General features: G+C 43.3%; 1 protein-coding gene and 1 pseudogene across 3 annotated transcripts in view; both read right to left on the reverse strand.

Moving 5' to 3' along the window:
- Positions 1-11,116, reverse strand: part of Ubxn2a (UBX domain protein 2A) — a 33,090-nt gene that overhangs the window by 11,538 nt on the left and 10,436 nt on the right. For both annotated transcript variants that reach the window (XM_029540935.1, XM_029540936.1), the window contains exons 3-4: positions 8,266-8,407; positions 4,932-5,038 (exon numbers count right to left, since the gene is read on the reverse strand). In XM_029540935.1, coding sequence (XP_029396795.1) covers positions 4,932-5,038; positions 8,266-8,407 — 249 coding nt within the window. The remainder of the gene's footprint in view (positions 1-4,931; positions 5,039-8,265; positions 8,408-11,116) is intronic.
- On the reverse strand, positions 972-2,617 carry LOC110324465 (annotated as a pseudogene). Its single transcript, XR_003844248.1, has one exon. The product of XR_003844248.1 is annotated as a tubby-related protein 3 pseudogene (transcript).

Raw genomic sequence — 11,116 nt, forward strand, 5'->3', positions numbered from 1 at the left:
GGCTGGGACAGCAGAGCCTTTCAGACCCACGAACAAACTAGTGTCGCGTGTCCTGAGACAGTATTTGACACTCTGCAGCCATACTCTCCATGAGGCAAAAGCTACCAAGAGTGGATTCGGCAAGAATTCCTCTTAAGAGTCTGTGGCCAGGCACAATAGTGCACGCCTTTAATTCCAGCACTTGGGGGGCAGAGGCCAGCCTGGTCTACAGAACAAGTTCCAGGACAGCCAGGGCTACACAGAGATCTATGGGGAAAAAATAAAGTAAAAATAAAATGTCGGTCTGCTGCTACTGAAAAGTAAACCACGCCCCCTCTCCACTTCCGGCCTGGAAGATGCTCCAGCCTTGGAGGGCAGGGACACATCCAAGGCAGGCCTTCGAACCAGAGTCACAGGCCAAACTAGGCCAATGTCCACTTTGTAAATAAAAGTTTTATTGGGACACAGCTACACTCTTTGTGCACCAACTAGTTATGGCTGTTTTTGTGCTAAAGGAGCTGACTGGGGTCAGTGCAAGAGGCACTATCAGACCACGGCTGAGGAAGTCTGCAGGCTCCTGGCTAAAGGCATCCAAGGGAAAATCCCCCCTTTGAAAGGGTGTTCCAAACGGGAGGCCCAAGTATTTAATCATTAGAACCTGATTCTGTTGGAAGTGCCGGAGCACACGAAAGCTACACTCACCACACAGAGTCTGTTGTGCGATCAGGAGACACCAGTGTGCCCAGATGTCTACTTCCCTGTGCTTTAAGCCATCTCTCACCCAGGAGAAGCTATAATCTATGACCAGGTCTCTGAAGTTCAGAGAAGGCATGAACGAGTGTGTGAAATCATGCATCCATGTGTGAATGAGCATGCATGTGTAAACAAACGCACACATGCACATCCACACACACACACACACACACACACACACACACACACACACACTAGATCACTCCCCAGAGGGGCAGAATGTTGTGTTGGGGCAGGGGCAGGGGGCGGGGGCAGCAGCTTTCTGTTCCTGAAGGCTCTGTGGTGAAGAAATCCCCTGCTTGCTGCTTCTCATTCACATGCCAGCTTGCTGTCAAAGCTGGACAGCCCGATGGTGAAGGCTTGAAGTGCGCACAGTGGGTAGTTATAGTCCAGTGTGAACACGTCATCAGCCACGCGTCCGAACTGCATGACTATGTAGTCAGGGTCATTCCCGTGGACTATCTGGAAGATCTTCACAGATGCCTGGGTGACTCTGCCGTGAAAGTTCAGGATGTAGGACTGGGTGTCATCATTCCACACCGGGGCCTTGTTGTGCAGTTCAATCAGGTTCTCCATGGATTTGTTTTGCCATTTTGAAAGCAGGCTCTCATGTTCATTTCGTGGCCGAAAAGGGATGCGCTCATGGTTCATGTTCATCCCCGGGATGATCACGGACATTTTCCTGGGACCTTTGAAATCGAGGACATTTGTTTCATAACAGATAGCAGCCAGCTCCTGCCAGGTGTGGGCCTTCTCCACGAGACCCTGGGCCTTGACTGGGTTGACACCATGGTCATACACTGTGAACTTGGTCCCCATGAGATTGGATCTGAGTTTGCCAATGTAGCTTTCCCCTTCACGAGACAAATCTGTCGGGTCTGTGGAGAACAGGTAGTTGGATGTTTTGCTCTTTTTCTGCTTCCTACCGGCTAGAAGAAATATCTTGCAGTTCTCCTCCTTCTCCAAGTACATATAGTAGGTGGGGAAGAGGCCACGGTCCATGCCTTTCTTATCCCTGGTTACTCTACACTTCACCGTGACACCCCGAGGGGCAGGGCTATATGCAAAGTCCTCTAAGTTCTCCACTTCTCTGAGCTGTGTGTCACCCTGCTGGGCTGTCACACTGGAAGCTCCTGTCTCCAAGGCTGCTTTCTGGCTGGCTGCAGCACTCTCCTCTGAGTGAGCCAACGGGGAGCTCAGGTTTCCCCCCTCATCTTCCTCCTTGTCAGGCTCCTCCTCATCATAGTTCACACTACTCAAGATGCCCTGTTTTTGGAGAATCTCCTGAAAGTCTGGCTTGGAGGCTGTCTCCACAGGGCTTTCCCCATCTGCACTCCCTTCTGTGCCTTCTCCTGGAGTAGGGGAGCCCACAGAGAGAACCTGAAGCTTGCTTTCCAAATCCTGAGCCTCTGGCTTAAGGAAAGCAGCTGGACCGTGTGTAGGATGACATTGCTGCGAGGTGTCTGAGGGTCCACCAGCGGCGTGTGTTCCTCACTACCGCTTGGCTTTAACCTTCACAGCCTGGCTTCTGGGTTTGGTTGTACCATGAGTGGCTCAAGGCGCTTCTTTCTCTGCTTCTTCTCCAGCAGTGCCCTCTGATTGTCCAGCTTCAGCTGCCGAAGCCTCAGGCTCTCATCTTCAAAGGTATTGTACATTGCCAGGATGTTTAATTTCTTAAACAGCTTGCTCTGCATTCTCTTCCTAGGGCAGGAGAACTAGGGGCTCCCGGGCTCCTTCCCTGCCAATCAACTGTCCCCGCAGGGTCCAGGTGCCCAGAGCACCGCCTCCATACCCGCCCAACTGGTGGCATCGGCGTGGTCAGGGACTCTTATGGAAGAGTTAGGGGAAGGATTGAAGGCCCTGAAGGGGATGGGAACCCCACAGGAGACCAACAGAGTCATCTAACCTGGACCTCTGGGAGCTCTAGAAGACTGAGACACAAAAGAACACACATGGGCTGGATCAAGGCCCCTAGCACATATATAGCAGATGTGCAGCTTAGACTCCATGTCCCTCCCCACCTCCCCAACAACCACAGTGGAGCTCTCCCTAACGGTGTAGCCTGACTGTGTTATCAGTTCCCCAACAGGGCTACCTTGTCTGGCCTCAGTGGGAGAGGAGGCACCTAATCTGGCAGAGGCTTGATATGACAGGGTGGGGGATACCCAGGAAGGCCCCAGCCTCTTAGAGAAGGAGAGGGGGATGTCTGTAAGGGGGTGACTGGAAGGGGGCAGAATTTGGGATGTAAATAAATATTTTTTAAAAAGGTAAAGAAGAAAATGGACAAATAATTTAGATAGATTAAACAAACGGCTAGTAAACACAGGAAAGTCATTCAACATTACTAATCATGAGGAAAATGAAAAGAACCAGAATAAAACATTGTTTCATACTTATATAAGGCTGGCACTGACAATTATTAGTGGAGACAGAAAATCTGTAACCTTCATACACTGCTGGTATATTGCTAGGGTTCTTTGGAATGTAGATCAACCGCTCTTTGTGAAGTTAAAGATAGAATTAGCATTTGTTGAGATCTATATGTAAGTGCATATCCCTAACTGAAACCATTTGTCCACATAAAAACTCAGCCAAGGTCTGGAGAGATGAGCAGTTCAGAACATAGTCCACTCTTCCAGAGGACCCAAGTATGGCTCCAGAACCCATGTCAGGTGGCTGTCAACATCCTCTAACTACAGTTCCAGGGGACATGATGCCTCTGGCCTCTGCAGGCACCTGCATGCATGTGTACAATGCATCCCTTCCCCTTGTATACACAGAATTAAAAAAAATTAAAACAAAATCTTAGTTGGGTTAGTGGTACATACCTGTACTCCTAGGAATTAAGTGGTAAAGACAGAAAGGACTTCAAGATCATATTCAGTAATGAACTTGGGGTCAGCCTGGGCTAAATGAGACACTGATATCTCTCTAAACTAATTAATTTATACAGGAAGTGAGAGTGTAGCTCAGTAGTAGAGCACTCACCTAGCGTGAATAAAGCTCTGGCTTTGATCTATATTTCTGCAAAACAAAAAGCAAACCCAAACCAACCAGAAATATTCATAGTAGCATTAATTTTAACAACTGGAAATATGGAAATGACCCAAACATCTAACCACTGATAAACAGGCAAACTGTGACATAGCCCTCACTGTATCTGAACTCACAGAGATCTGCCTTGAGAATGCTAGGACTAAAAGCATGCACCACCATGATTAGCCAGATACTTATTATAGGAATGGTTAAATAGACTCAATTGCCAAGAAAAATTGTGTGTGTGTGTGTGTGTGTGTGTGTGTGTGTATGTGTAAGTTATCATTGTGGGATTATATAGATATATTCAAAAGAGCTAATGATGAAAAGTAAAAACTGGTTTATAAAGAATATTCACATTTAATCAATGCACAGGCTGGAGAAGTGGCTCAGAGGTTAAGAGCACTAATTGAACCTGGGTTCATTTCCCAGCACCCATATGGTGACTCGAAACCAAGGCACCATGCATGCACACGATGCATAGATACACATGCAGGCAAATACCCACCCATATAAAATAACATTTAAAATCTTAAAAATGAAAAAATTTTCACTTCACAGGAATGAAAACTCAACAAGGTGTTAATGGCAGCTATTTCTGAGTATTAAAATTATTTGTAATTTTCAACTTTTTCTTAATGCTTTAAAACACTTTGAATCAAGGCCACCCTGGAAAGAGAAAGGGGGGGGGGTAGGTAGGTAGAAGGGGCGAGGGCGAGGAAAGAGGGAGAGAAAGGAACAAAGACAAGGATCAATTTAAGTCAAATGTGGTCGTTTCTACCTTGGATTTCAAGGCTAGCTGACGCTAGATGAAACGGTTGTTTAAAGAGTTTGCATTATGTTTATTTCTGTGTGTAGATATATGCATGTGAGAGCAGATGCCTTTGGGAGGACAGAAGAGGATGTTGGACACCCCTACCCCAGCTCTCAAACTAGAGCAGCAAACACTCTTAACCTGAGAGCCACCTCTCCAGCTCCAGCTGCTGTGTGAATAAAACAAACAAGCAAACTCAACTCCCTGCAACCCACCCCTCCAAAAGGGAGGAGATGTGAATTCACAGAAGAAACAGTATGTCTGTGAATGCGTAGAAGGGCACAATCATTAAGAATCATTCTTTCATTGGAAACATGCCTAAAACACCCTTCTACTAAAACCTGCTTACCCCTTTTTGATGGAGTTCAGAAACTGCTGACTTGCACCATCAGAGTAACTTCTAAAATCATCATTGACAGTGAATCCGTTTTTCCACAATTTTATATTTACATCTACCTACAAGGCGATACAGAAAGGAATGCATTGTTAGTAAAGGCGGTAGTCCTGAGTGAAGTCCTCTCTACTCTTTCCTAGCACTGTGGGTTTCCAAACTGTTATTTTATACACACGATCATTTTGCCTGCCTGGATGTCTGTGCAGCACCTGCGTGCAGTGCCCATGGAGACCAGAAGAGGGTATCAGATCCTCAGGAACTGGAGTCACAGAAGGTTGTGAGCCACCACTCATGCTGGGAATTGGTACCCTCTGAAGAGTAGCCAGTGCTCTTAACTGCTGAGCCCTCTCTCCAGCCCCCTATCACTCTATGTTCCATATGTAAAGAGTACATTTCAAATGTGAAATATAAAAATAATGTATTTATATATTATATGGTAATATTAAGATAACTCAGTTGGAAAAAGTTCTGTGCCATGTGTGATTCATATGACACCTGAGGTAATAAGGCTTTTTAGATTCTCATCAGTAAGAGGACTTCATCTGAAACGATTCTGAGCATGAAGAACATGCAGAGGTGGTTTAGTGATGCATGCCTATAATCCTAGCACTCAGGAGGCTCAGGTAGGAGGACTGAGTTCCAGTGTGCAAGTACCAACCAGGTCAGTCTGAGGGACAATGTGTAATTCTGCCTCAAAAAGCAGACACACTGGGCAGGAAAGTCGGTTTAGCTGCTAGAGTGCTTACCCCTCTTACAGAAGACAAGGATTCAGTTCTCAGCTCCCGCATGATGGCTCACAGTTTAATATACTTTCCCCTACATAAACTTATTTCTGTTGATATTTAAGTGTCTCTTCATAGGTGGAAAAAACCTACCACAATTAAATTATCAAAATCACTTGAATCTAACAAGTCTACCACACTCAGTAGTTATCTTAGTTTAAAAAGCTCAGTATCTAAGAGCATGCCCAGACAAAGAGGGTGGCAGAGAGAAGTTAACAAGAAAATGGCCTGGAATGGTAAGCCTGCTCTGGATTAAATTAATGAAAAAGGACCCACTTCAGGGCCCATAAAGACACCAGTTTAAAGAGTCTAAAAGCCTTTGGGAGAGCACATAGTATACAAATGCTGAGTTTGTTTGCCTCAGATTTGCTATGTAGCTGGGGCTGTCCATAAGCACCTAATCCTCCCTCCTCTAAAAACTACCTAAGAATAAAAACCCTGCATCTTCAAGAACAGCTAGAAAGTATATCTGAACAACTAAAGTTCATGTTTACCCCAAGACACAACAAACGTTTACAGGGGGAAAGAGAAGCCAAAAGTTCAGCCATGGGAGGCTAATCCTTGGAAATAAAGTTCAATAGGAACAGACTGCTATAACATCCCCAGTCAGTTTCTGCTGGACACTGTGCTCACCCAATCAGGTGATGGGATCTACTTGTTGTTCCTTTTTTTTTTTTACAGGTGTAGGAGTCAGTTCACTCCTAGCTTACATAAGGGGGTCTGAACCCAAGATTATCAGGTTTGGCAGCAAGCAGCTTTACCCTCTAAGCCATCTTGCCAGCCCCCTCTACTCTTACTTTGATAAAACTTAGGATTTTTTCTTTTTTCTTTTTCTTTTTTCTTTTTCTTTTTTTTTTTTTTTTTGGTTTTTGGAACTCACTCTGTAGACCAGGCTGGCCTCGAACTCAGAAATCTGCCTGCCTCTGCCTGGGATTAAAGGTGTGCGCCACCACGCCCGGCTTAAACCCTATGTCTTAAAAAATCAGAAACAAAACCAGAAAAAACTCTGAGAGTTTTTTCACATAGCCTCTTAATGTCAGCCTTCAAAGTCAGTTGGATTCTTATAATTGGTACTATTATAATTGAAATACATCTAAAAAAACCAAACCTTATTTAGGTAGGAAGTTACAAAGTTATTTTTAAAATGTTTCCTAGATATAGACAGTTCATCAAGGTTTAATAAGTGGTAATATCTCAATTTGTTGAGAATCTGAATGTGAAATCTGAAACTCACTCTTCATCTTTTTATATACCGGTTACATTAAAGTCCTCCGTCTTGGTACTATACATGTTGGAGTTTTTACTCAGATCTAATTTTTTTCCCCTTGACACAGGTCTTGGTATATAGCCTATGCTGACCTCAAGATCACTAAATAGGTTAGGTTGGCCTTGAACTCTAAGATCCTCCTACCTGAGACCAAGTTCAGTGCTTACAGGCCTGTGCTACCATACTGAGATCATGCATGACTTTATAATAACACGTAAATTAGTCATTTGGAAAATAGTAGTTCCCTAAACCATGCGAATCTAAATGCTAATGTATATCCTTATATAATACATATTATATTTATTAAAATAACACTAGCCTCATGGGGAAATACTGTAAGTTTGAAAAGCTGTCAAGTGCAGGATAGAAATTTCTTCAAATTCTTGTTTTAGTTAAAAGCTGACTAAGTAATATGTTTGCCTTTGCCGGGCAGTGGTAGTGCACACCTTTAATCCCAGCACTCGGGAGGCAGAGGCAGGCGAATCTCTGAGTTTGAGGCCAGCCTGGTCCACATAGTGAGTTCCGGGACAGCCAGGGCTACACAACCCTGTCTCGAGGAAAAAAAAAAAAATGTTTGCCTTTGTAATAAATACCATGGGCTGGAGAAATGGCTCAGCGGTTAAGAGCACTGTCAGCTCTTTTTTTTTAAGATTTATTTATTTATTATATGTAAGTACACTGTAGCTGTCTTCAGACACTCCAGAAGAAGGCATCAGATCTTGTTACGGATCGTTATGAGCCACCATGTGGTTGCTGGGATTTGAACTCCAGACCTTCGGAAGAGCGATCAGGTGCTCTTACCCACTGAGCCATCTCACCAGCCCCGCACTGTCAGCTCTCAACCAAAGGTCCTGAATTCAATTCCCAGCAACCACATGGTGGCTCACAGCCATCTGTAATGGGATCTGATGCCCTCTTCTGGTATGTCTGATGACAGCTACAGTGTACTCATATACAAAACATAAATAAATCAATCTTTTAAAATAAACAAATACTGTAAGTTATCTCCCCCGAAATACCAGGCTTACTTAATTATCCTGTGAAACACCCACCAAGTCATCTAATCAGTTTGTAAGGACTGCTTTGATTCCTGCCCAGATGCCAACAGCTTTGCCTACCATTGCTTTTCTGGCACCTTGGGGGAATTTAACAATGAAAATGGTAGAAAACAGCTTTCCTAGTACAAAAGAAGTTTTGACTTCGGGGGTCCTCCTAGAGGAAACTAAGCAACAGATATTACCTGTTTCTTCTGTTCAGTGGGGGACAAGCATTTGGCACCAGCCTTCCCTGCTTCCTCAAAAAGGCTGTCAACAAAATATTCACAGTCCTTTTGTTGATTATCATTGAGGGGTTGACTGTCAGGAGATCCTGTTTCACAAACCCTAAAAAATATAAAAAATAAACAAAATTAAGTGTTGTTACCTCTAAGTTAATAAATATGTTATTAAATCTTTGGGGAGGGCTAACTTTTTGCTGTGTATGGTACCTTTTATATTTTAGGATATCTAACAGGTCATGTAGTATTGATAATAAGAACAGTGTGGAAAGGCACAAATGATAACAAAGTAGAGTTATACATATGTATGAATATGCCATCATAAACCCATTACTTCCATGCTAGATGTTCATTATTACATTATTTATGTGCATGAGTATGTTTATATGTGTTCATGTGTGGAAGCACTTGTGGAAGTCAGAGAACAACTTGTGAGAATTATGGGAGTTGGTTTATTCTTTCTACCACATGCGTCTCAGGATCAAAGTCAGGCTGTAACTCTTGGTAACAATGGAGCTATCACATTTACCTCAGAATTTAAAAAGAACTTTTAAAAAGAGGTCAATAGGAGGTTAGAAAGATAGTTAAGAGTATATACTGCTTTTATAAAGGCCCCGAGTCTGGTTTCCAGCACCTCCATGTGGCAGCTCACAACTACTGTTAACTAAAGGTCCGACACCTTTGATGCTCTATTCTGTCCTCTGAAGGCACCTGCACAGGTGCAACATTCCTACAGACACAGAACTAAATCTTTGAAAAACACATTTTAAAGATCTCAGTATTAAGTAACATTTTTTAGCCAATCTCCACTTAAAAGTGCTATAATTACCAAAACAAATCTTTATAAATGCCAAATGTACCCAATACTGATACAAAAGCACAAAAAAGTACATGTTTTATTTTTGGAGACAGGGTCTCATGTATCCCAGACTGGCCTCAAACTCTATGTAGCCAAGGATAACATTGTACTACTACTACCTCCATCTACCAATGGCTGGGCTTATATGGTACTAGGGACTGAACCCAGGGCGTAATGAATACTAAGCAAACACCCTATCAATTAATGTATATGCCCAGTCAAAAATATGTTATTTCTGAAGAGTTCAAAATAACTTTTTTATCACTCCACACCCCCAACACACACACACAGGCATGCACACACACACAGACATCCTGGGACTCTAAACGTGTGCACTGTGCTCAGCTTCTAATGACTTCAGAAGGGGTTACTATGTACTTTTTGATGCTGAAACTAACATTCTTTATTGCCAAGGACCAGCATGGGAAGGGGTTCTGAGAGCAAGGATGCTTGGGAGTAGGGAAAAGAAAGGACTGGGAAGTCAAATCCTTTGGTCCTAGCTGGCGGCCTAGGTTCTGCTGAGACGGCTTTCCAGACTGCATTCATGTTCACTCATTCCCACCCCGTGTGTGTGTGTGTGTGTGTGTGTGTGTGTGTGTGTGTGTGTGTGTGTTCGTTCTGTTCTGCTCTAGATGGCTTTTTCTTGCTATTCTTAAAACAAACAAACAAACAAACAAAAAACTCTGGTCTTATCTCTGGTCTCTATTAATAAAAATTGTAAACACTATCTGGCTAGCTTATAAGTTTTCTGACCAAAGTCAGAAAAGGTGCTATAAAAACTTGTTGGAGCTTCCAAGCAACTCAGAAATCCTGTTAGAAAAAAATTACTGAGGAGCTGTTTTTGCTCTCCTGACATTGCCAGACTGCTCAGCTCTCTCTAGAGAAAAATTCTAAAATCTGCAATTGCTTTCTGCGAGTGTATCTCATGCAGACCAAAAGCCCAGGGTTTTTTGTTTTTTGTTTTGTTTTGTTTTTGTTTTTTTGAGACAGGGTTTCTCTGTGTAGCTCTCGGCTGTCCTGGAACTCACTCTGTAGACCAGGCTGGCCTGGAACTCAGAAATCTGCCTGCCTCTGCCTCCCAAGTGCTGGGATTAGAGGCATGTGCTACCACACCCAGCAAAAACCCAGTTTTTAATTTACATATAAATTCACTTATTTATCCCAGGTTCCCTTTTGATCATCCCATGAATCAGCAACCTTTGATCCTTAGGGGACAGTAAGCAACCATTTCTTCTTAACTTTGCAAAAGAATCCAGAGATCAGCCTGCCTCTGTAAACCTGGGAAACCAGCTGGGTAGGACCACGTCCTGAAATTACCATTTTATGACACCTGGGCCTGGACTCCTAGTGTCCCAGGCTGACCTTGAATTTGGGAACCTGCCTGCATTTGTATCTGCCTATCTTTGTATCTTTCTGGTAAGCTGGCTCATAGTGTAGTTACCAGTTTCTTTAGATCTGTGAAGCCCTTCATAATTCATATTACATCCTTATATTTTTGAATAGTTGAGAAATTATATATCCTTGAACTCATGTTTTTAGAATTTTCGTTTTCACAGCCTTAAGGGCTGTCCTGAAGGTCCCAGCATTTAACATTTTGCTAAAACATTAGCCACACCTTTGACTTCCAGTTTCTTGCTGTTTCTGATTACCTTAACAGAAAGGACATTCCTCAGAGGAATGTGAAACACATTATTGTACAAATAAGCCTTATACCCAACATGGACATCCTCACTCACATCTGGGCCCTGTCCCAGGGGCAGGAACCTTGACATTCTGTCCCCACCAAGACCTTGCTGGCCAAGACCTTGCTGGGCTAGGCACTTTATCTTTGCACACTTACAAGGATATCCTCCACTAATGATTACTTTAATAGCCCATTTTCTTTTATTTTTTAGAGATTTATTTATTTATTATATGTAAGTACACTGTAGCTGTCTTCAGACACTCCAGAAGAGG

This window comes from Mus pahari, chromosome 7, assembly GCF_900095145.1.
Source record: "Mus pahari chromosome 7, PAHARI_EIJ_v1.1, whole genome shotgun sequence".
NCBI lineage: Eukaryota > Metazoa > Chordata > Mammalia > Rodentia > Muridae > Mus > Mus pahari.